Source organism: Pipistrellus hanaki (genome assembly GCF_964339955.1).
Source record: "Pipistrellus hanaki genome assembly, chromosome: 5".
NCBI classification, from domain to species: domain Eukaryota; kingdom Metazoa; phylum Chordata; class Mammalia; order Chiroptera; family Vespertilionidae; genus Pipistrellus; species Pipistrellus hanaki.
In genome coordinates, this window is record NC_140507.1 from 69,182,048 (window position 1) to 69,206,124 (window position 24,077).

The following is a 24,077-nucleotide window of genomic DNA, read 5'->3' on the forward strand; positions in this document are numbered from 1 at the left end:
CACATCTTGTCACCGGCCCAGAGACACAGCCCGCCTTTCCCACGGCCCTGGCTTTCCTCTAGCCGTGCCTCCTACTGCAATGCCTCCTTCTTCCTCTTCCTCCTCCTCCTCCTCCTCCAAATCCTTCAGCTCTCACTCCAGCCCACCTCTTCCAAGAGCCACACTGCTCTCTCCAGCTCACCCAAGTCTCCCTCCTCAGAGCTTCTACCTGTATCAGAACAGAAAATAGTAACGATGGGGCCTCCCATTTGCATAGTACTTTCCAGGTCACAGAAGGTTGGGTGGCACGTTATTTACTTTGTTTTAAGTGGATCCCCATGACTAGTGGCGAGGTTGGTGGAGGCAGGTTTTGTTATTGAGGGTGGGGTAGGATTCCTGCAGAAAAACAACTGAGGCTCCAGGAGGAAATAGCTGATTGGCTCTGGGCTACACAGCTGGTAATGATCCGATCCAGGACTTTTGTTTTCAACAGCTTTAATAAGGCATAATTTAAATGCTGTGAGATTCACCCATGTCAAGTGTACAGTTTAATGTCCAAGCCAGGACTTTAGCCCAATGCCCAGTGCTCATTCTGCTACACCACCGTCCACCCCCATCTGTTCATTCCTGCTTCCCCCAGTGCCCAGCAGGGCAATACGTGTTACTGGGACTCAGTCCATGTTTGTGGAACAACCAGTAAATCTCAAACCTGGGCAATCAGAGGATTCTTGTCCTGGGTCATTTTGGGTTTCACCTCTCAGAAATCCAAGGAGGACTGGAGGTACAGTGTCTCCTCTCAAATCTACACCCTGGGCATCTTCGCTTTTCCTGTCTTCTCTTTTCCTGGACCTCCCTTGCTCACAGCAGGTACTTAGTAATAATAGAAGCTACACCGAATCATGGCCTACTATGAACCAGACATTTTGTCAGCATTAATTCTCTAAATTAATTTTCCAGGACATTAAAGACCATTAATACTCTCACTCTACAAAAAGGTATTTTATCGTCCCTATTTTATAGATGAGACATTTTCATAACTTCCCTGCTGTTCATTAAGCAATTGGCAAGTGGCAAAGCTAAGGTCTGAAAGAGTGTTGGTTGTTTTGGCTCAGAAGCCATAGTCCAGCGTTTTTCAACCGCTGTTCCGCGGCACACTAGATGTTGCCTGGTGTGCCGTAGGTGCAGACAAGACAAGAATTTTATAATTTTTCACTATTTTGTTTACTTAATATTTCATAATAAAGTAATTATAAAATACTTTCTTTGTGTTTATTTGATTCCTATTCAAGAGAATTACTTTATATATAGTCAATATAGGCACAGAGTTAAATTTTTTAACATTTTCTAATGGTGGTGTGCCTCGTGATTTTTTTCATGAAACAAGTGTGCCTTTGCCCAAAAAGGTTGAAAAACACTGCCATAGTCTTGTCACTGACCATCCTGCTTTCCCAGTGGAGAGAAGGGAACATGGTCCCTTGGACTCCATCCCTCTACTTGGGAGACAGTCCCTCGCAGGTTCTTCCCCTTTCCTTCCCCTCTTAGTCAACAGACATCAGTGTGCTTCTTTCTGGTGCACCCTCCTGCGCCTGTCTGAATATTTTACATCCTGGTTCTTTAATTTCCAATTCCCCTCTCCCTGGCTCGAACTAAAACTGCCCTAGGCCATTCATTTGCCAACGCTCTTCCAGTGAAATCCGCCAAGTCATCTTTCTTTGGTTCGTAAAGTAAGTTTCACACTGGGTTCTCTTGGACTAAAAGTTTCATCTCAGTCCTGCCCAGGCCTGCCTTCCTGTCTTCATGCTTTGCATTCCTGAGGGGCTGCTGGCTCTTCAGAGGTGATCACCACTCAGCCCTCTGGCTCTCAGGATCACCCCTGCATCTGGTGCCTCCCTTTCCCATTCCCCTCTCTCATGGTTGCTAGGGACCCCATTGGTAGAAGTAAAGAGAATGCTGTGGGGCATATCCAAATGTAATTACTTTCAACTTTAATGAGACAAAACTCTCCCCAGGCTTTCAGGTAAGGGATGCTTTGTCAGGAAAGCTGCTGTGCATTTCTAGCCTGCTGTCTAGAGTGGCCTTTCTGCCCTCACTTTGTCCAGTCCCTTTCTTAGTCTACACACACACACACACACACACACACTCACACACTTTGCTCTTCCTGGCTCAGAATCCACAAATACTCAGCTATGTATATTTTTCAAATATGAGCTTATTTATGTTATTCTTGAGCTTGACCCCAAATGGTTTTCATTCTCTTGCTTTGTTATAGTTTTCCATAAATTTTGTCTCCAGTTTGTCTTTTGTATACATTCACAGCGGTACTTTGTTTTCTGCTTATGGTTTTCAGCATTCATCGGGTCTGTTGAAATCTGTCGGTGGCTTTGAAAACAGGGGAGAGCTTCAATGATCAGAGAGAAGAGGCATATCAGGATGGGGGGAAGGTAATGGGAGAGAGGAGGTTCACCAGGAGGGGAAGGAGAGAGCAAAGGCCTGAAGCATCCCAGCCACACTCAGATGGCTCTGTTTGCTAGCTGGTCCTTTATAGAATCACATAACATTAGAGTGACAACAGGTCTCGGAAGTCACATAGACCGCTCCTCTTGCCGAGGACCCTGAGGCTGAGGGTGCGGAATGACTTGCCCAAGTCAAATCCCAAAGCAGTGGCCCCACTGGAACTAGAAAACACATCCCTTGATTCATAAAAACAAGTTGGCAAAGCAAATTTATCTGCGGGCTGCTTTTTTTTCCCCCAAGGAAAAACACCATCTAGTAGAGTAGAGCGTAGTTCAACAAATGTTTATAAAGGAACGTTGAAATGTTGTGGAGCCTTGGATTCCAGGCTTGGACACTGGGCTCTGGCCTTGAGTGAGCAGGGATGTGTTGGAGGTGTTGCATGTCTCTGATCAGAGCGACGTGGACATAGTGTTTCTCCTCCACTAAGGACTGGGAAGCAGGGGCTCGGTGGGGGCTGTGTGACTCTCTGTCATTTCACCTTTTATGTCTGGCTCTGCTGAGATGGAGCCGGAGACCATGCTGTGAAAATCAGCAGTTGCACCCAGCCCTGCCCACCACCCCCTTTTCCCTCGGGGTTCAGAGGAGAGCTGGCCTTGCAGGACGGCCCTCACTTCTGGGCTCAAGTCTCCTGGGTGGTTAAATGGGGTCGACAGTCCTGCCCCATCGGCATGCTCAGGGTGCTGAGAGAAGGCCAGGAATGAGGGAATTGAGAGCGCTTGCAAGTGTACAGGTGATAGCATGGAAAACGCTGTGCCCAGTGACCTCAGGCATGTGGGAGTAGAGTAACTAGCGGAGGAGCTCCACCCCGTCAACTGCCCCTGAATTAGCATGGCTCTGGGGTGGTGTTTACGTTGTGATGTGGGTCACTGCTATGCTGGCGTCGGGCCCACTTTATCAGCTGTCATGAGAACTTGTTCTTGGCAGGTCCCTGTCCAGATTCCGGCACACGCGAGTCCCCCGCCCCATCGCCAGTTCCAGGATCCGGGAAGAGAGAACAGGACTGCTTTCCCTCCCTGTGGGCTGATTCCCAGAAGAATCCTGGTGTTTCTCCCAAACGCTGGGTCACATACACTTTGTTTTGTTCTGGAAATGCTTCCAGCTGGAGTGGCTCTCAGGCAGCCAGGCAAGGGCAGAACGGCCTTGGGGGCAGTAGGGTGGGGGGAGTGGGCTAGACTGGTGGGAGGGGCTCTGGGAGGGGACCCAGGCACAGGTGTCTTACTCCTCAGGCCCCCGCAGGAGGCAGGCAGGAAGGAGAAGCTGGCACACCAGACCAAAAGCACAGTGGGCTCTGGGGCTGTTTTCCTGACTGAGGAGCAAAAGGCCCCATTCCTCCTTACCCCAGCCCACCTCCATGCTCCCGCCTGCTCCAGGGGTAGAAAAGATGAGAAGTTAAAAAGCTAATCTGGGTACTACTGAGACCATGGATACCAGAACAGCTTCTATGACTGCCCAAAAGTCCTTCTTTGAGTCCCTACTGTGTGCCAGGTGCTGTGTGAGACACGGGGCCATAGAGAGGGGAGCTCTAGCCTTTCAGAGAGGCCTGTCCTCTTTGGGGACCACAGTTGGAGGTGAGTGGCTGGGCACAGTGGCCTGACCATGCCCCCTGTGGGGAGTTTGTGCCCAGTAATGCTTGAGGCTCTGTCCAGCTCTGAAATGTGGGATCTCTGCTCTGTTGTCCTAAGAATTCAGAAGGGTGTGCACGAAGGTGAGCTCCAGGGCTGAGGGACAGGACTCTTAGAAAGGAAGGGATTGGGGGTCAGGGTGGGAGGCACCATGAGGAGAACGCATTTGCTGAGGTGGAAGAAGCATCAGACTGTGGGTGTGCAGAAGCACGGATCCTAAGAGAGGGGAGCCCGAGGACACAGAGCTCCTTTGATTCTGATGAGATTAGTTAACAGAATGAGCAGGAACAGGGTTGCAGAGAGAAAGTGGAGTCAATGAGGTCTCTCAAATGGCTGGGAGCGAGGCCATGAGGACCCTGATGAGCTTGATGCCGGGGAGGAAGGAGACAGATCCAACATGGGAGTCTCCTCAGTAAGGAGCCTTGAAGAGTAACAGCCCAGGAAGGCAGAGCAAAGGGATGAGTGACAAAGCGAGCTCAAGACTTTTAGCCTGGATTCCTGAGAAAATGACACAACATCAGATCTCGGGAGGACATTACGCATGGGCACCAATGATTTGAAGAAAGGCTTAATAGGCAGAACAATAAGCAGTCTGGCCCCCAAGACTCAGACTGGACACGTTTTAGGCTCCTCTGAGTCTGCTGGGCCAACACCACCTAAGGAAGTGACTAAGGTTTGGAAGTCATTAACCCACCTTTATTGTCCGCCCCAACTTCTTCCCAATTAATCTCTAATACAGAACCTCACAAACCCATTATCTGTCTTAAAAAGTATATGCAGCCCAGCCGGCATGGCTCAGGGGTTGAACCAGAAGGTCAGGGTTCAATTTCACTCAAGGACACGTGCTCAGGTTGTGGGGCTAATCCCCAGAGGGGGGCAGGAAGGAGGCAGCCAATCAATGATTCCCTCTCATCATCGATGTTTCTATCTCTTTCTCCCTCTCCCTTCCTCTCTGAAATCAATAAAAAAGTATTTTAAAAAATGATGTCCATGTGAAAAATGTTTTCAGACCTGACTGTCTGAATGACCCAGCCAAGTTTGGGTTAGGATCTTCACACACAGTCATCTTAAATCATTCTGGTGAAACACTGTGGAAAGTGGGGTACAGATTGTCAGGGATGGCTTTGCCACTTAAAGATTACTAAGTCCCTTTACATCCATGATATCATTTAATCCACTTATGCATCGCTACCAATGCCCAAGAAAGGAATTTTTTATTTAGATTTTCTAGAACCAGGACCTGGAACTCAAGATGCTCCAGATCCACAATCAACCCCAAGGGGTCTCTGCCACCCTGACGCCCACCATCAGGGCCATTCTTCTGGGTAGTGTCTTCCCTTCGTGAGAATTACTCTAGGGAAGACCCAAACTCATCAGAGTGAAGAGAACAAATTGGAGTGTCTGTTCCATTGCATCCTTGACTTGCTCAGTGCCTGGAGCTCTGTGTTCCATATAGGGAGAAGTGGAAGGGCAGAGGAGAGGGGGAAAAGGTGGGGTGTGCTGGGTTAGGGGCAGGCAGGCGGCCCATCCTTGTGGCAGCCCACGGAGTACAGAGATCCAGGGACCTCTCTCAGTCTCCTTTCTTCAGCCTTGGACAGAGGTTGCTGGAATGGGCATTGGGAAGCTGATTGGACTCTTTAGTATGACTTGCCTTTCACCTATCATCTTAGTTGTGTTCTAAACAGGTTCTGTGTCTGCACTCTGTCACCTGAAAACTGGGATCAGTCTGACTTTGCTTTTCTTTGGAGAAAAGAGGACAATGGCTCCAAAAGCCAGTCCTCAAATGATTTGTGGAACTCGTGCATTTTTAAATTGTTGATTACTTTTCCTCTGTGCATGTGCCATTGAATTATTAAACAGCTGTCTACTCCGGTTAGGGTCTGAGGACAGTGCCAACTTCTAGAATATCAGTACATCTTGATCTTGGCCTCTTGGTTGTTTTGTATGTATTAACACCCTCTGACCTCATAAACTCATTCATTCATCAAATATTTATTGTGCAAGACATTTACTGCTATGCTGTGAGCATACATGTTTTGGTTTCCTGGGGCTGCCATAATAAAGCACCGCAAACTCGGGAGCTTAAAACAACAGAAATGTATTCTCTCATTGTCCTGGAGGCCAGAGGTCTGGCATCAAGGGGCCCACAGAGCCACACTCCTTCCAAAAGCGCAAGGATTCTTCTTGGCCTCTTCCCAACTTCTGGTGCTACCAGAATCCTTGTAGACACATCCCTCCAATGTCTGCCTCCAACGCCATGCGGCATTCTCCCCAGGTGGCTGTCTGTGCGTCCTCTTCTTATAAGGACACCAGTCCCTGGGTGTCCTGTTCCAGGAAGCCACCTTCTAATCTGGGTGCTGTTTGTCACCCTTTCAGGACCGCCGGGCCCCAAAGGCGATCAGGGCGATGAAGGAAAGGAAGGCGAGCCTGGACTCCCTGGATTACCCGGACTTCGAGGTAATGGGGAAACCCCCGGGAGGGCCCTGGGCATACCAGGAAGGGAAGGGGCCGCCGATCCATTCCCGCCCCTGTGCTTTCTCATTGGGGTCGGTCATGTGCCCAATCAACTCAGCCTCAAGTGCCCTGCTCTGTTAAGAGACTGGCGGGTTATGCGTGTGACAATAGGATGGAGCAAATACTCTTTCATGGAAAGTATCAGGAATTGAAGGAAAAGGGTACACGAGAGGCTCACAGCTCCCTGAAAAGACTCTTCACCCAGGAGACAGGCTCTGTGTGACCAGGGCCTTCAGAAGAAATTGAGGGTGCTCTGTAATCCAGACCAACCCTCCAGTCATGCTGTGCCCCCTCAGTGAATCACCAGGTACCTCTGAACCTATGCAGGTCAATGAACACCTGCCCCTCTCCTACCTCTCTATCCTGCCACACACACGGGTGACAGCCCTGGAGATCCAGTGGCTGGTAGGGAGGGTACTTTTTTGCCTTCTGGAAAGTGTACAGTAAGTCCTCACTCAACATCATGGATGGGTTCTGTGATTTTAAGTGAAGCAACATGTAATGAACCTATTTTACCTTAGGCTAATGGATATAAATGAGTTAAGTTCCCATGGCATCTCATCAATGTTATAACGAAACGACATTGAATGAAACGACATCATGCCAGGATGTGCCATATGGTCTTCTTACTCTCATTGTCTTGGAGGTTCCTGTTTCGTTACTCTATCCAACTTTGCATCCCAGTCTGTCCCTTCCTGAGCCTCTACTGTGAGCAGCATTTCTCTAGCAGAGTGAAAAGCCCTCTGAATAATGTAAGAAAAGGAAGAGCTTCTCAGGGGACAGGTGTCTGTTTATTTATATCAGGAAACATACCTCCAAACCACCTCCCTCTAACTCTCTAAGGAGGTGGCAAGCAGAAGTGGAGGCAGAGGCTGGCGGAGGGAGAGCCCGTGGCCTGGCTCTCATTCCCCTCTCAGGGACGCTCCCTAAACTCAAAACTGCACCCCCTTTCCTGCTTTAGTAAAATGACAGGATGGGGATTCCTGGGCGCATCCTGCCCCAGACTCACAGTTCCGTGGCATCAGGGCCATTGGACTCTGGGGAAATTGTGTGAGGAAGGAGAAAAAGAAATTAAGCCCCTCTCTGAGGTCCTGCCACCCTCCTGGGGCCACCTGTCCCCCTCCAGCCATTTGACATAAACTCTGGAGGAATAATTCCTGGGTGACAGGTTTCTTTACGTTAGAGAAAAATCCCAAAGAAAACTAACATTCAGAGCAGCAAAGAACAATGCTGCACTGCTTTGCAGAGATAACTGTGGGCTAAGGTCAGGCCACGGGGGACCCAGGGCCATCACTGGGTGAAAACGTGTATTGACTCTGGCTCTCCCAGGTGGCACACCAGCAGTGGCTGTGGGGCCTCCTGGTCAGAAGGCCCAGGCCTGACCCGGTAGCAGGCCATCCATCACCCCCTTTACTGACCTTTCTTCCTCCTCCTCCGCCTACTGTCCCCATCCCTACACTCCCCTGTGTGGGGAGCTGTTTCACCTTCCTCCTACCCTCAGTACCAGGAAACCCTGTTCATCCGTGTGAGATGAAGCCAACTCACCCTGAGCTCTTAGCTCAGAAAGACTAGGGCTCAGATCCAGCCTCTGACACTGCTGTGTGACCGTGGGCAGGTTACTCCATCTCTCTGGGCCTCAGTTTCCTCCTTTGTAGCACAGAGTGAAATAATACCTTAGTTTATAGTGAGGGTTAAATGGGACACTTTATTCAAAGCATCCAGAACAGTGCCTGTCACATAAAAAACGCTCCAAGAAAAAAAAATGTTGCCAAATCTAAATCTCCAGCACAGCTAGAGGCAAAGGGACAGCTCCCAAATGGGTTGGCACCACCACCGCCATCACTCAGTAGAACTGGATTTTTCGGGGGGAGGTGTCCGGCCTCACTGGATAAAGGGTGTCAATGGGGCAGGTATGTGCTGGCCTTCAGGTCACTGCCTCTAGGTTACCTGAGAGGCAGCAGGAAGCAGAGGCCATGGGAGGGATCATGGTTGAAGTCAACTGCTGAGCCAGACGGTGACCTCGAAAGGCCCCAACGTGTCTCTTGTCTCCCCAGGTCTTCCAGGGGAGAAAGGAACCCCAGGACTGCCCGGCCTCAAGGGTGATGATGGGAGGCCGGGAGCCACGGGCGTGATGGGCATGCGCGGGATCAAAGGTAATAACACCCTCGCTCATGGCTGGCCCCCGGGCACCCGCATAGACACCGCAGCGGGTGGACTGGCTCTGAATTCTGGCTGTGCCACGGGCTCAGAGTAACCCTGAGCAAGTCACTTCATCTCCTCGTTCAGCATCTGTTTCTTCATCCCCACACGAGACTCTCTGGGGGTGCCACATTTCGCAGAGCTGTCCTGAGGATTCAATGGGATGCATATGTGTGAAAACACTTTGGTGCTCGGAAGAGCTATCGAAATGCATGGGAGAACCAGCAGTCCTGCTTGTTGCCTCTACAAGGAAACTCAGCTGGGAGCGGGGCTCGCAGGAACCCAGGACTGCCACTTCCTCCCAGTCCGCCATATTCTTTGTATTCCCCAACATGGAATCAGTCCTCAGCTTTCCATTGCCCAGTGTTTCTTCTCATTTTTCCTCCTGCTGATAGGCACCTTGCTCATTGTCAGGGAGCCCACTTTATAGGCAGTTCCTGTCTTTCCGTGTTTATCTCAAGAGTGCCCAGCCCTGCATCGTGGCAGAAGATGACGAGGAAATAGGATGATACTTTCCCCCCCCGGGCTTGACCTTCTCACTTGTTAAGATGAGATCTAAGAAAAACGTGCTGTTAGTCACTCCCACGCCATGTCTGGGATGGTCTCCTCATCTTCCATCACTGGGAACTTTTACTCTACCTTCCGGTTGGTGATTAAATAAGCTGAGGCTTTCCTTCCTTTTAGGATCCACATGTTTTAAATGGATTCTGAAACTGAGTACCAAAACCAAACATCCTTCTTGGAAAAAAAAAGAAAAAAAAAACTAACAAAACAGAAGTGTGGAGTGTACTGTCAAAAGTCAGCCCCCCACCCTTTAGTCCCTTAAGCTCTTATGCTGTAGAATAACCACTATAAACAGTTTGGGGCATGTCCTGCCAGACCTTTTCTAAACACATTCATATTTATATTTACATTTATGGTTGCCTTTGTTTTGTTTTGTAGTGTGTGTGTGTGTGTGTGTGTGTGTGTGTGTATGTGTTTCCAAAACTTGGATCATCCTTGGTGTTCTCCCCTGGAATTTGCTTGGCTTGCTCATATTCACCAGACATCATGCCCTGGGCCTTTAATTTGCAGATAGCTTTCTGAAGGTGGTTGGAATAGCACTGCCAGGTCATTGTATCGCCTGCTCAAGTGGTGTCAGAATCCATTACTTCTTTGTAGAGTGAGGTGTTAGCTGGGGAAAAGACCGTATCCTGGGAAGGGAATACCCAGTTCCCTGGGAACTCTCCTCCATGTGTTCTGGCTCCCCCACTAGTAAAGACAGAACCCATGTCTCTTTCTCTGTAACTGAGACCCTCCCTCCTTCTCTCTTTCTCTGCTTATTAGAGCGAACTTGGGTGTAGACTTTTCAAAAACCTTGAGTGTTTAATAGGAATAGCTTTGCTTTGTCTTCTTTCTGCTGAATACCACGTACTCCTTCGGTCTATGCCAGTGTGTGAGGCTTTAATGAGGAGGAAATGAAACTTCTCAGCTGGAGGCCTTCTCCTTCCCTGGGTGACAGAGCAGGTGGCTCTCTCCTGCCATGGCCTGCCCTTCAGTGCTGCTGGCTCCTGCGTGATGTTCTCCCTGATAATTGGGTTAATAAGTCTTCTGCAGCCTAGCCAGTGTTGCTCAGTGGTTGGTTGAGTATCGAAGGTCATTTATGCACCAGAAGGTCATGGGTTTGATTCCTGGTCAGGGCATGTGCCCAGATTGTGGGCTCATTCCCCTGTAGGGACATATAGAAAGCAACCATTCAATGATTCTCTCTCATCATTGATGTTTCTCTCTCTTCCTCTCTGTAATCAATTTTTTAAAATCTATTTTTAAAAATGTCTCCTGCAGATAATACTTTATTTACCATTAGGATTTACTTCCGTTTCTAATACCAGTTTTCTCCTCTGTTTTAGGTGACCGAGGCCCAAAAGGAGAGAAAGGAGATAAAGGAGACAGAGCTGGGGATGCCAGTAAGGAAACGTTGTTGGGGTCACTGGATTCTGTGTCAGCACGGGAATAGCTGTCACCCAGAAAGCCCCACCAGTTTGGGGGTTCAAGGGCTGGACCTGTGGACCAGGGCTTTGATGTGAAAGGAGCCCCCTACCTGTGTCAGGGCTCCACCAAGAGACAGGTGTGCTCCGGGGACACAGACCACGGGTTTCCAGGGGTGGCATAAGCCCCGTGGCCATGTAGAAGGACCTGGAGGCAGACTTCCTGGGCTCCCTCCTGGCTGCCTCAGTATACAGCTATGCAATCTCTGGGCCTCCATTTTCTCATCGTAGAATGAGGATAAAAGAGTCCATGCCTTACAGTGTTTCCCACACTTTTCTCATGATGAGAATCACCTGGTGGAGTTGTTAAAATGCAGATCCCTGAATCCCAAGTAATAAGTGCTAAACTAGAATTTTTGGGAACATATAGGTAAAATTGTATACTTAACTAATGCTCTAAGATAGGGGTGTCGAACTCAATCAGAGAAGGGGCCAAAATCTAAAATCCAGCCTAAATCGCGGGCCGAATGGTTTACTGAACAGTCATAAACTGACAATGTCATAAACTGACAGCTGAGTGCAGTGATGACAGCGCGGTGCGGGCCACATTGCAAGGCCTGGCGGGCTGGATTTGGCCCGCGGGCCTTGTGTTTGACACATGTGCAAGAGCACTAAGTTTTTGGGAACATATAGGTAAAATTGTATACTTAACTTAGTGCTTTGCCAGCAGAGCTCTGTCTTAGAGCACTAGTTAAGTATACAATTTTACCTATATGTTCCCAAAAATCCTAGTTTAGCACTTCTTAGTTGGGATTCAGGAATCTGTGTTTTAACAACTCCACCAGGTGATTCTCATCATGAGAGAAGGTTGGGAAACACTGCCTTACAGGATCACTGTGAGCAGTAAATGAGTTAATCACATCAAGTGCTTGGGCCTGGACGTGAGGTTAGAAATCAGTAATGTTCCTTATTATCCTGTGTAATACACCGGTTCAGACACACTTCCTGAAATGACTGGAGATGGTTGCTAAAATTCAGTCACTGGCCTCATTAAACCATGTATGGCTTCCCTGAGTACTAGCGTGGGGAAAGGCATGGCGGCAAAGCAGGGTCCCTATTGTTTTCCTCCTTTGCCACCCACTGAGCAGAGATGCGAGGGATCTCCGTTACCTGGCAGGCCCCCACGTCTCACAAAGGGCATCTTCCTGACAAGGGTACTTCCTAAAATGTTTATAAGGCAAGCCAGCTTATCTAGTTAGCACTCTTTCCCTGGGTTTATTCTCCCCTCTACATGTAGAACCCTGGCGAGATTGCCAGAGGAGAATGAGCCTCCCAGCCAAGTCTCCATGAATAGTGTCTCCTAACCAAGTTGCAAAAGAATGCCAGCATCTAGTATCGCTGGGCTCTGAAATGCTGCGGCCCTGTGTAGGCACAGGCGGATTATCCTCTCCCGGGGCCTCTGTACCGCAGCCTTGGCTCTGCAGGGAGACGGCTGGGAAAGAGCGCCTGCCTCCGCCTTCTGCCCCAGACACTCAGGAACAGGCACCTCTTCAGATTCACACTTGGAACCCAGATGGATGGGTTTCCCTAAGGCCAACCTTTGGTTTCAGTAGATCCTTAAAATAGTACTTTCCTCCCCGTCATGCATGAGCAGAAGGCCTCGCTCCTTAATATGCCCTTTTCCAAGGTGTCTGTCCTGAACTTCAACTCGCCTCCTCCTTCCACGGTCCTTCCCTTTCCCCCAGGGCAGTGACTCAGAATCAGAGAAAACATCTGTGACAGTTTTTTGTCACTAAAGTGATGGACATACCTGAGGACAGGTGTGCCTACACATACCGTGGACTTCTCACATCCACCTCCCCTTCGATGCTGTGATTCCCAAAGCAATATATGTGCTTCCGAGTCTTTCTGGCATTATCTGGAGCCCCTTTCTAGAGCAGCCAACGGCCGAGCTAGCAGTGTCCTGGCTAGATGAGGAGATCTGCTGGACCCTGCAGGAGCCAAAAGGCAAGTGTGGATGGCCAAGGAAGGGAGCCTGGCTAGGATCTAGGACATCTGTGACATATCAGAGTCACATTTATGAACTGAGCTGGGCACCATACTTTGCCTTTGGGTTGCTGCCTCCTCCAGCTCTCTTTGTTGACTGCGCTCTGCTGGGTTGCTGCCAAGGGAGCTGAGAAGGACCATGGCATTCAGCTGTGTGAAATAAACAACTCCTGATGGGGTGGCAGGAAGGGAGGGACTGTGGAAAGATGACCTTTAGAAGGAAATCAGAAGCGCTGCCCACATACCAGAGGGGTGCCTGTCAGGAACTCTTTGGCAACCGTTCTTCCGCAGGCCTGAGAGGAGAGAGGAGGTCTGTGCTCGCCGAGCCCAGGGAGAGGCGGCGGTCATCAGTCACCACTCGTCCCACGGCTGCTTTGGCCACTGTTTATAACTCACTTCCGTGGGCCCAGCTGGCTGGGCTCTGTGCTTGGATTGGGCTCGGAAGCTGGGGCCACAGTCTGGGAGGTGGGAGCTGAGCCACAGTGGTGTGGGGCTCCCCGGGGCGTGGGTGGGGAGCTTGGGAGAAGGACCATTAATCCAGTTGGCCCTGGAGCCTATTGACTGCACCGAAAGAGGCTGATGTCAGCTCTGGACAGCCCCTCCTCAGGGACTGCTGGCATCCTTTCCTGCCCTGAGGCGGCTACACCCTCCCTGGAGCCCAAAGGTCAGACAACAGCCCTTGCACAGGGTCTATGCCTCTCCTCCCTGTTCCCTGATGAGACCCAGAAGCATCACCATGGGTGATGGACCTGGGAGATGAGGTGGCTCAGCAGAGATAGCTCTATCATGGGATGCTTTACTCAGCATGCAGGGGACATAGGAGACCTACAGGAACTGTAGGACCACAAAACTGAATGCCATTCATCCATCTCCCTGCTTTCAGAGGCCCGAGTGGGGCACTGACTGACTCTCCCAGGGCAAGTGCAGAGGCAGAACCAAACACCTGGGCCTCCAACTTCTCTGATTCTGCAATGAGAGCTTAGGCCTGGTCTTGAAGAGTAGGGTTGGGCTCCCTAAAACCCCCAGTGACTCCCTCGCAGGACATACAGATTTCAGAGCCTTTTAGGCTGAATGGGGCCATTGCAGCAATGTAGAGTGGAGATCTATGCCTTCCCATGGCCTCTACCCCCGGCCTGCCTCTGACCACATAAAACCCATGCTGTGTTGAGACTCCTGGTTGTGTTTCCAAGGAACTCCAATCCCAGAGGCATAAACTATATCCCTGGGAGTGAGGCTCTGAGGAGGAAGCCAAGGATCATCTTTCAGAAAAGTGCAGAAATTCTGACCCACACTGATTGCCTGCTACGGGGGGGTGGGGGATGGGGGTTGTTAGTCATTCCCTGGGCCAAGGCAGGAGGATGTGCGGGAGGAAGGATTCTCAGCATCGGAGCTCTACCCTCCCTCAAAAAGGAGTACAGTGGAGGAGGGACCCTCCTCCGGAACCCCAGCTTGGGCTGAGGCCATGGAACCTTTACCAAACACCTCTGACCTTTAGCAGCACAAACCTAAAGTTTCAGTCGGTGGGGATGTTACTATGTGACAGGAACTGATGAGAAAAACAAGATTGACACGCCTCAGGTCAACATCGGAAATGGGGGGTTCCCTTTGAAGAGGGCATTCTAGAGAAGACTTCTCACCACCCATGTTTTAAGTTGATATTACAATACTTTCGTACAAGATCTTGCCATTGTTTACCAGTGTTTTGATCTGGAGTCATAGGATTTTAGAGCTGGGTGGGGTTTCAGATCAACTCCTCTCCTACGCCCAAGCACACCCCACCCGCTCCCTAAACAGAGAGCAAGAACAGAGAGCCAGAGAGACTGGCCACAGTGCCCAGGCTAGGTCATGGCCAAATTGGGTCTAGAATCCAGACCTCCCGATTTCTGCTCGATGAGAGGTAAAGTTGTTATTTTTATTCCAGGCAAGAGCAATATTAGTCATTCTGTTAGATGTTTGGCTGTGGGGAGCTTGGCCAGAAAAGATATATACATCTCAAGACAGAAAGACATTTGTTTTACCTTCGTCTATGGTCCATTTGCAAGAAAAATAAATAGTATTTTTGCAGCTAGGGGGTGGGGAAAGGATTCGATTTTGTTTAAGCCCCACAGCATGAATTTAAAGCAGGATCTAAGTTCAGATTGTTTAAAATATTTTCCTCAATTTGGTTTCACATGGAAAATATATGCAGGACGACCCAGGGTTAATTCTAAGCCAGCACATGTGGATACTTATCAGTGGCATCTCAGAAAACTTGAAAACTATCCAACATCTTATGTGTGTTTTTAATATTTAGGGATGTAAGTTTGAAGGGTGGGAGGCAGTGGGCACCCCAGCGTGCTGCATGAGCTCAAAATAAATTATCAGGATGTTGGCTTTTAGACAGTTTTCCTCCCTAGCTACTGAGATGTTTTGATCTGGTTTAGAATAAGGGATGCAAAGAGAGTCCTTCAGAGTTTGTGAATTCTCTTCCTCCCCTCCCTGCACCTACAGCTAGCTGCAAGCAGTGCCTCCGGGAATCTGTTAAGGATAATGTAGCACGGGAAGTTAGCATTTTTTTTCAGGCAAGGAGAGACAGAGCTACCAGACCTTTTATATACAATCATATTTCCTTATTCACTTAGAGCGTAGACATCCTCTTTTCCTCCTACAGTTTGGATACCCCTCTAACAACATGATTTAAAAGTAAACCCTACTCCCAAGGAAAATGAACCACTCAGATAAAACTACCAACAAACGTGTACCTGGCACTATGGGGAGGAAAGCTTCCGTGTATTATGCACTGAATTCTCACAGTAATTTTCAAGGGCAGGGAGGTGAGGAGGAGGCTGGGAAAGGAGGAGAAGGAACCTGGCCAATGTCACTGAGTCCATAAGGTGTGGAGGGGACATAGATGGGGCCTGTCTGGCCCAAGCCCTTCTGCTATCATCTTGAGTTACCTTTTATTCTCCTGGCCTTTGACAGCATGGGGTCCTTATGGGCCATTCTGTCTGTCCTTAGTGGAAACATAACTCCTGGGAAGATGACATGTGAGCTCTGGGGAGCAGCACAGGCCATGGAGTAGCAATCCTGAGACCCGAGTCCCCTGCTGACCCAGCGCTGAGGCCCATCCCTCAGCCTCCGCCATCTCCTCTTCCCCGGTACTGTGCAGAGAACGGGATCTGGCCTTTGGAACATTCTGGTTTGCCAAGAGCCTATCTTAAGCCTTCCAAAAACAAATCCAGTGACTTTTCCTGAGAGCGTCCTGGTGACCCCTTCCAAGAGAGCTTTTACATACATGGCTGTGTGCAGAAAGCATTTCCGCTCCGATTAATCCACACTTCCCTTGGTTTGATGACTTCAAATAGATTCCAGAGGGGCTGGAAACACAAAAGGCCTGGCTCCTTTAAGAAGCCAGGTGGTAAAATGTGGCTGTGTGATAGGGGGGAGGGGAGTGCCTGAGAAACAGTGTTGAACCCAAATAGTGTTCCTATTTCTAGGAACAGCTGAGCTAGTGAGCCCGTTACATTCGTGCCTTACAAAAGCGCAGAAAGAAGAGCTGCAGCGTGGGCCCTCGCGAGGAGGGCAGGGGAAGGGAAGGGAAGCCCCTGAGAATCTGTGCTCCGGCGGTGCTCGGAGGTCACCAGCAGGCCCAGGAGTGCTTGTTTTATAAATATATGCTAAGTGAAAGCAGGAACCCACTGAAAGCCAAAACTGAGGGCTAACTGGGAGAAAATAAACATGCCAGTGTTTGGAGTTTATGTTAAGGATTAGCAGCCAAGCGTGTAAGTGGAATTTGAGAAGGTTTGCTCTTTTTACCTTCGTCTAGTGGGGTATAGCTCACGCTTTCGAGTGGAGGTGGCCAGTTTGTGCTCTATACACCCATCCTTTCTATGGTGAGTGAGCAAGGGGGCCCGTCCCATGCCGTCCCCGTGTCCCTGCTTCCCTGTGTTTAGCTGACACTGCTGTGCCCGTCCTTCCCAGAAGGGCCTGGGCAGCCCCTGCTGGCTGGCATTCCCAACCCCTTGGCAAGCGTGTGGTGGCCTCTGGGATGTGCCCTGCAAGAAAACTCCTTCAGTGACAAACTTTCCCAGTGAAGGTGACCAAGGAATTTCCTCCAAAAAAAAAAAAAAATTAAAAAAAAATGCCTCAACACTACGGAAGAGCTGGCGTTTTGGTCTTTGATGTGGGTTTGTACAAAGAAAGTTTAAAGTTGAGACGTACTTTAAAACCAGGGATGATTACACTGCTTATGCAGAAGGCAATTCTAACAAACTCAGGAATTGATCTTTACCCCCATGACCTTGCACCCTCTCCTCTGAGGATGGGAGAGAGCCGTGCTGAAGGCACTGCAGATTCATTCCATCAGGGAGGTCCCCGCAGTGTCTTTAAAACATATATACATTTTTATTCGTTTCAGAGAGGAAAGGAGAGAGAGATAGAAACATCGATGATGAAAGAGAATCGCCGATTGGCTGCCTCCTGCACAACCCCTACTGGGGACCAACCCCACAATCTGGCATGTGCCCTTGACTGGAATCAAACGTGGGACCCTTCAGTCCACGGGCTGACCCTCTATCCACTGAGCCAAACCAGCTAGGGCCCACAGTGTCTTTGTTGATGTAATGGAATCAGCTTTAGCTGCTTCACAGTCCACCTTAACAATGGGGAACACCCTCAGGGTGAACTTGGAGCCAGTTCTCTACATGGGCTTATTTCCCCTGGCCCCAGATTCCAGCCTGTCTTCTAAAGAGCCCGTTGTAGAATTCTAATGGAAGAAAAGAGAGGAAAGAGGGAGGCACAGCCTGTGGACACCCCTGAGGTCTGTGGGTGCTGTGATAGGAGGGTGTCGGGGCTGGTTTCCTCACTGACTCAAAAGCTGGGTGAGTCCTGGCAGCAGTGCCTCAGTCCCCCAGCATGATCCTCGGGGCTTATCTTGGGTTCAACACTATTTCTTGAGAAGCGACCACCCCAGGCACTTGAGCTCATGTCTATTTCAGAGTAACTCCCTAAGGTATGTGTGGTTATCCCAGATGAGGAAACTCCGTATTTTGAGAGGTTCAAATCTTTGCCCAATGTCATGAGCTAGAAGGTAATCAATATGGTGCTAAAGGCAGGTCCTGCTTCAAGGATTTAAAGTATGGAGGAAGGGAAGACTTCCAGAAAAGGTTCGAAGGCTTTGAACTTGAAGGAGAGCAGAACTTCGAGAAAAAACAGGGCAGGACAGTGTGTGAGTGAAGGCAGAGGGTGTGAAAGAGCCTTCTTAGGAAAGGCCACTTAGTTCTCGACGTTGGACTCAGAGGTCCAGGCAGTGGGTCCACGAAGCCTTTACAGGGCGGTTGTATAAGCATCGCACCTCCTCAGTTATATATAATATGAAGCTCAGCATCAGTAACTTGCTCCTGGATCCACAGCATTTCTGTCTCCTCCCAAAAGCCTGTTGACTCTCACTGCCCTTTGAGGGGCCCCAGGAGCAAAAGCAAGACAAAGGTCTCACCTCTGCCCCTGGCCGCCAAGTAACTTCCTACAAATCCAGCTCTGAGCTGACTTTCTGGGCCGTGGAGACATCCTCCTGCTGCGATGGGGAGGGCTCCTGCTTCAGGGCTGGGCAGGAAAAGTGCTTCGTTTCCTGTTTGATCAGACAAGTTTTCCTTGAACAAGGAAGGGGGCTCTGAGACTGGGAGCCAGGCGGCCATGAGCAGGGTGTTGGAGAAACAAAATCAGCCAAGACAAACTCCCAGTTTCCAAAGGACCTGCAATAGGAGAGGGAAGACCAACGGGTGAGTCAACATTTAAAACCCACCCAGCATGCCTAATGCAGTGTTGACTTGGGAGACATTTCTGCTACTTCTTTTACGCAGAGATGCCAAACACCCAGCGTGACTCGCAATCAAAGAAAGACACAGTGCAGTGGCCCCAAGGGCTGTGGGTAGGAGGCTCAGGGGTGGCCACTTTGAAGGGTGACCTTGAGAATCCTTCTCTGAGGCTGAGCTTCCTCACCTGTTCAATGGGTGCAATCTCTTCCACCTTAAAGGGGGGACTGCAGAGGTCAAATGAGACCATCTGACAAAATGTCTGTGAAGAGGCACAAAGCGCCATATTAAGAGCATGTTAAGTTTCCTAATTGCCATTGGGAAATAGCATTTTGTAAAGCACACCCCCAGGCCAGACCACATTTTAAAAGCGATGCCCTCCAGCAATGCCTGACCAGAAATCCCTCAGTTTGCTTAGGGGATGACTGCTGTCCTTCCCATGAGAACCCCATTTCCTGTGGATGTCAGAGCGAAAGAAAGGTCCACACAAGGACACAGCCCAACTCTCCCCACCTCAGGGAGGGGGCTCTGAGACCCCAGGCTGCGGGGCGGCTGGGTGCCTGGGGAGTTCTTTCTGCTCAAGAGAATAAAAGTTCAACTTCCTTCGTGGGCAGCTGGTCCAGATTATGGCCCGGGCTCTCTGCAGCTGCAGAAAATCAGAGCCTGTTTTCCCATCCCCGTGTGTTTATTTCTATTCTCCACAACCTCCTTTCTTTCGACTTGTTTTGCTTTGGCGGGGGCCGGGAAGTCAGGATAAACAAACCTAAAGGAGCTGCGATGTGTCAGGCTCAGGCTGGGTGGGTTTCCCTCCTCTGCTTTTCTTGAGAAGCAACGTTCTCTGGGTTGGGGGCCCTCCCTGATGCACAGCCAAGCAGGATTGAGGCCTATTTGTGGATCAGATCTGTTCCAAGAGCCCCTCAAAAGGGCTGTGAATTCTGTTCATTCATGCATTCACGCATTCACTCATTCACTCACTCACCCGCTCAGTTGGCTGAGCACTGTGCTCTCCACCTGCTACGGGGACCCACGGGGCTGCTATGGCCATGGCCCTGGCTTTCACAGGGCTTACACTGGTGAGTGTGGACAGCCTTGGAAGAGGAAGGGGCAGTATAATATTTCTCGTGTGCAGAGCACTTCCTGGGGCCACAGGTCAGGGGAACCTTCCAGAGGAGGTGACATCTATAGGCCTTACGCACAAGGCCTGACAGCTGTGTAGCTGGGACTTGATCCCAGATCCGTCCCTTCAAACAGTACTCCGAGCCCTGGCCGTGCATTACATCACCTGTGAGCTGTTGGCAACTAGCCTGGCCTCCTCTTAAAGCGCCCAGGGCGATTCTTCCATGTAGCCAGGGCTGAGAACCTCTGCTGTCATCCAAGGCTCTTTTCCATCCTGTTAAAGACGCTAATGACTGCAGACCCCATAAGGCTGCGGGGACATAGATGAAAGGTGTTTCACGCATGGAGAGGGCTGTTGTTAAGTACTTGTCTTGGGTACTCAGTCTGACAGTCATGTCTGTGGTTTGAAAATGAAAGGACTGTGCTCTTCTCCCTGGCTTCACCTTGTAGCAGCTGTGTGACCAGCTGCAAATTACTTGACTTTTCTGGGCTCGTTTTCTCGTAAGGAGGAGCCATCACTAACTCAGTGAAGAAGCATGAGGAAATGTATGCATGAAGCACTTTGCACATGCCTGATGCAGTCAGAACCGAGCACACAGTCTCTCCTTAACTTGGCATCTCTCCCGGGCAGCTCCCAGGACCTGGCTTTGTTGTTGTTGGGTTTGAGGGACAAGCCCTGCAGGGAGTAGGTGGTTCGAAAGCTACCCCAGCCCTGGAAATCGGTTCTTGAGATGGTAGCCACTGGCCCTTAGGCTGTCTTCCCGGGCCCACTGAGGGGCTCAGTAATAAAGCCACTCCCTCAGTTGTGCTCCCTCCCGATGCCAGAGAAAGAGGGAGATATTTGACATTTTGCCCCCTCTCTCCCAATTATAAGCACAAAACCCAGAGCATATAGAGCAAAACAAAGGTGGGGAATCATTAGATGAGGAAACACTGGAGCCGCTTGGAGATACCAGCGCCCCGTGAATAAAACCAGATGCTGGTTTCAAAATCCTGGGACGGATGCCCAAGAGATAGTGTCCCGTTCCCTTCCATCCCCAGAGGCAGGATGAGCAGCTGCCGGGCGTGATGCTGGGTGGAGAGGATTCCTGTGTTTGAAGTGGGCAAGGGTGGCACAGCCCCTATGGCTCTGGAGCTCAAGATTCAAATCCAGGGAGTCTGGGGTAGATCCAGCCTGCTTTGTCCGGGACCTTGTTTTTCCTATAGATATGTTTACAAGGCACAGAGAACGAAGTGACACCCATTCTGAGAAGAGAATCCCCACCTAGGAGATCTGGAAGATCTGTGCTAGGAGCCCCACCGTGGCCTCAGCCCTAGAACCACATTCCCGGGCCATTCCAGAGCTGCTCTGCTTAAGGAATCCCATCCCGCTCACATTAGAGAGCAGACAGTTGCTGACAGCAGGAGCCGGACTTCTGCCGAAGCCCCTGTCCCCCTCCCCTAATATGCTACGGATCCGGATCCTGGGAACTGTGCCCCAGGTAGAGGAGAGGAAGTTAGGAGAGGAATCCAATTGGAAGGATGAACCCCCTTTTTCTCCTCCTCCCCATACAGCAGGGTTGCTTTGCAAAGAGGGTTTCAAGGGTATCCAGCCGTCCTCAGCAGCTCCTGACGACCCCTCGGAGCTCACCCACGTGTTGCTGGGCAAAGTGCTGACCTGCCAGAGGTAGGAGCTGCCCATAATGTGCCGCATGCTATTGCTTGCACCCACCACCATTGCACCCGTTTTTAGAAGAGGGTAGGGGTGGAGGGGTCACCTCTGGCCTGCAGCAGAGCCAGAGTTCAAGCCCTGTGCCTAAGTCCAGACCCAGTCTCTTTCCACTCTCCCCTGGTGCCTCCCCGCCCTGTTTCCTCCATCCAAACCCCCAAATCCACCCTCGGCCCAAGAGGTAAGTAGCTAAACTCTCAGGCTGGTGTGCTGGATTCACAGGCGCCTCCTTGGGGATTGTTGCTGGCGAGGACCAGGAATCTGGTTGGCCTCTTTAAGTAATGTGGGCTATTCATCAGGACACCTTCCTTAGAAAATCAGGGCTCGTGATATAAGTGGGCCTGGAATGGGGAGGGCATTCAGATCCAAGGCAGCTCTGGGGCCACAGCACCAGGGGTTCACGTCTTCACTTTAGTGTCTCATCTGCAACGTGGCTTATTCACTCCTGCCCCTGCCTCTTCTTGCTCCTGCTCGGCTTTCTCCATTTCCCCAGCTCAGATTCCTGAGAGAAGCTGGGTGGTCCTCACAATCATCGTCACAGCGGTTTGGACAGAACTTTTGAGCCAGACCCATCCTCCATGTCCTTAGCCGTGTGTAGGGACGTGCTCCCGGGCAGAGAGCATGGCTTACCCCTTGGCCAGTTGACTAAGAGCAGTCTTATCGCATCTGACGTTAGAGATAAACAAAGCCAGCTGGTAGTTAAAGTGCTCGGGATGCACTTGAATCAGTAATGCACAATTGCAATAGGAAAAAGAGACCAGCATGGTCGGAACTAAATTTTTATTTGTACAGAGGTGACTGGGCATTTTAAAGGGACAATGCGGAGACAGGGCAGGGGTGAGTGGGGGCTCAGTAGAGTCAGGGAAGTGAAAAATTACAAAAAGCAGGAGGGGTTTGGTCCCTATGAAAGCCATCTGGCACTTGTCCCATTCGGTTCCTCCCCTGCCAGAGAGGCTGTGAGGCAGGGACCTGTCTTCAGGCGTTGGCTGGATGAACAGTAAATTCTTTTGATAATCTTGAGATTTCTCAGGCGGGCGCTTTAGGAGAGGGGAGGGCCATGCGTTGGTTTTGAGCTGTTAACAACTATGTTAGTATTCTGTTCACATCTGTACAGGCCAAGGTGGAGGCCTCGTAGATGAGAAGGCTCAGGAGATCCTGGTTAGGGTTTGAGCAAGGAGAGACTCTTTGTCACTGATCCCCTGAACACCCTGGGAAGTGAGTGTGACCAGTGAAGAAATGGGAGAGTGTGTCTTAGTGCCCCTCAGACGTAAGAAGAGTACTTGGCTGTGTGCCTTGACCAGCTCCCTGCGAGTCCCCTCCTGCTCACTGCTCTCCTCACCATCCCCATTGCCTGCCCAGATCCACTCCAATGGCACTTAGCAGCGGCATCTTGGAATCGTCTCCTAGTATTTTTATGTCCAGAGAAGAAGTACTATGTAGGGTTCCTATTCCTCTGTGTCCCCATGGCTGGGTCAATACATGTTTAAAGATGGGCCAATAACAGGGAGTCTACAATGACCTACATAAAGGCAGCACAAAGAGATGCAACCCAGAGTTGAGATCCCCAGTGCCTATGTGAACAGTGAGTGCCTGGTCTCCATCCTGGAGCACCACCACTCCTGCCTGAGCTGGAGGGATCCGTGAGTGGGCACAGCACCCATTCTCAACAGCCAGGCACCGAAGAGTAAGCCTGGAACCAGAGAGACAGAGAAATCTGAGGCATTCGGCTGGAGATTCCAGTCGTACTGACTAAAAAAGCCATGCATCCAACCAGCCATCTGGTCTCCAGCCCATCTATTCCTCAAACATTTACTTAGCGTTTTCAGCCAGCCAAGCATAATATTAAGTATTGAGGGATCGTGGACAAATAAATCATCATCTCTCTTCGCAGGGAACTCTCCCCAGGGGGAAATCTGATATGTACAGGTAGCCCTCCGGGACAGAGCATGGCTTGAGCTCACCCAAGCAGTGCCCTCTGGTCTGAGGAGTGCCAGCCTGCCTCCATCTTGGACCTACTGGTTGAACCAGCTTAACTCTGGTACAACTTAGGCAGTACTGAAAGTGGCCAGCATTGGAAAGGGCCAGGATCTAGAAAGGGCGGGACTTGGCATCCCTGTAACAGCTGGTTGCTTGCTCTCTCTGAACCTCAATTTCCTCATTTCTAGATGTGGGGTTTGGACGGGGCAGTCACTGAGGTCTCTACGAGCTCTGACATTCTGTGTTCTTATCCAGAATGCCTCAAGGACAAATACAACGCTTATTTACCCATGCATCCTTAATACCCTGCCCAATTTGGGAATATGGTAGCAATTCCTTAAGTGCATCTGTGAACATCTGGGTGTCCCTACTGTGGGGGCACAAGGCAAAAGCTCTGCCCAAGTCTCCCCATCCAAAGGGTGCCTCCACTCACTCGCCCTCCCTTTTCCATGCTTCTGTTCCCATCGATGCGCTCATCAACACTTGGCTGTAATTATATTTGTATTTGTTTTTCAGCTTTCTTGTTCATCTTTCCCACTAAAGTAGCAGTCCACGAAGGCAGAGACTGTTCCTAGATGTACCCACCTAGCACAGGAGCAGGCCCCTAAGAGATGGTCAGTCACTGATTTTGCTCAACAAAGAAGCA

At 50.3% G+C, this 24,077-nt stretch overlaps 1 protein-coding gene across 4 annotated transcripts in view; it reads left to right on the forward strand.

Annotated features, from left to right (window-relative positions):
* SCARA5 (scavenger receptor class A member 5) overlaps positions 1-24,077 on the forward strand; it is a 102,201-nt gene that overhangs the window by 68,581 nt on the left and 9,543 nt on the right. For all 4 annotated transcript variants that reach the window (XM_084886422.1, XM_084886421.1, XM_084886424.1 and 1 more), the window contains exons 5-7: positions 6,492-6,572; positions 8,684-8,782; positions 10,718-10,774. In XM_084886422.1, the coding sequence (XP_084742548.1) occupies positions 6,492-6,572; positions 8,684-8,782; positions 10,718-10,774 (237 nt within the window). The remainder of the gene's footprint in view (positions 1-6,491; positions 6,573-8,683; positions 8,783-10,717; positions 10,775-24,077) is intronic.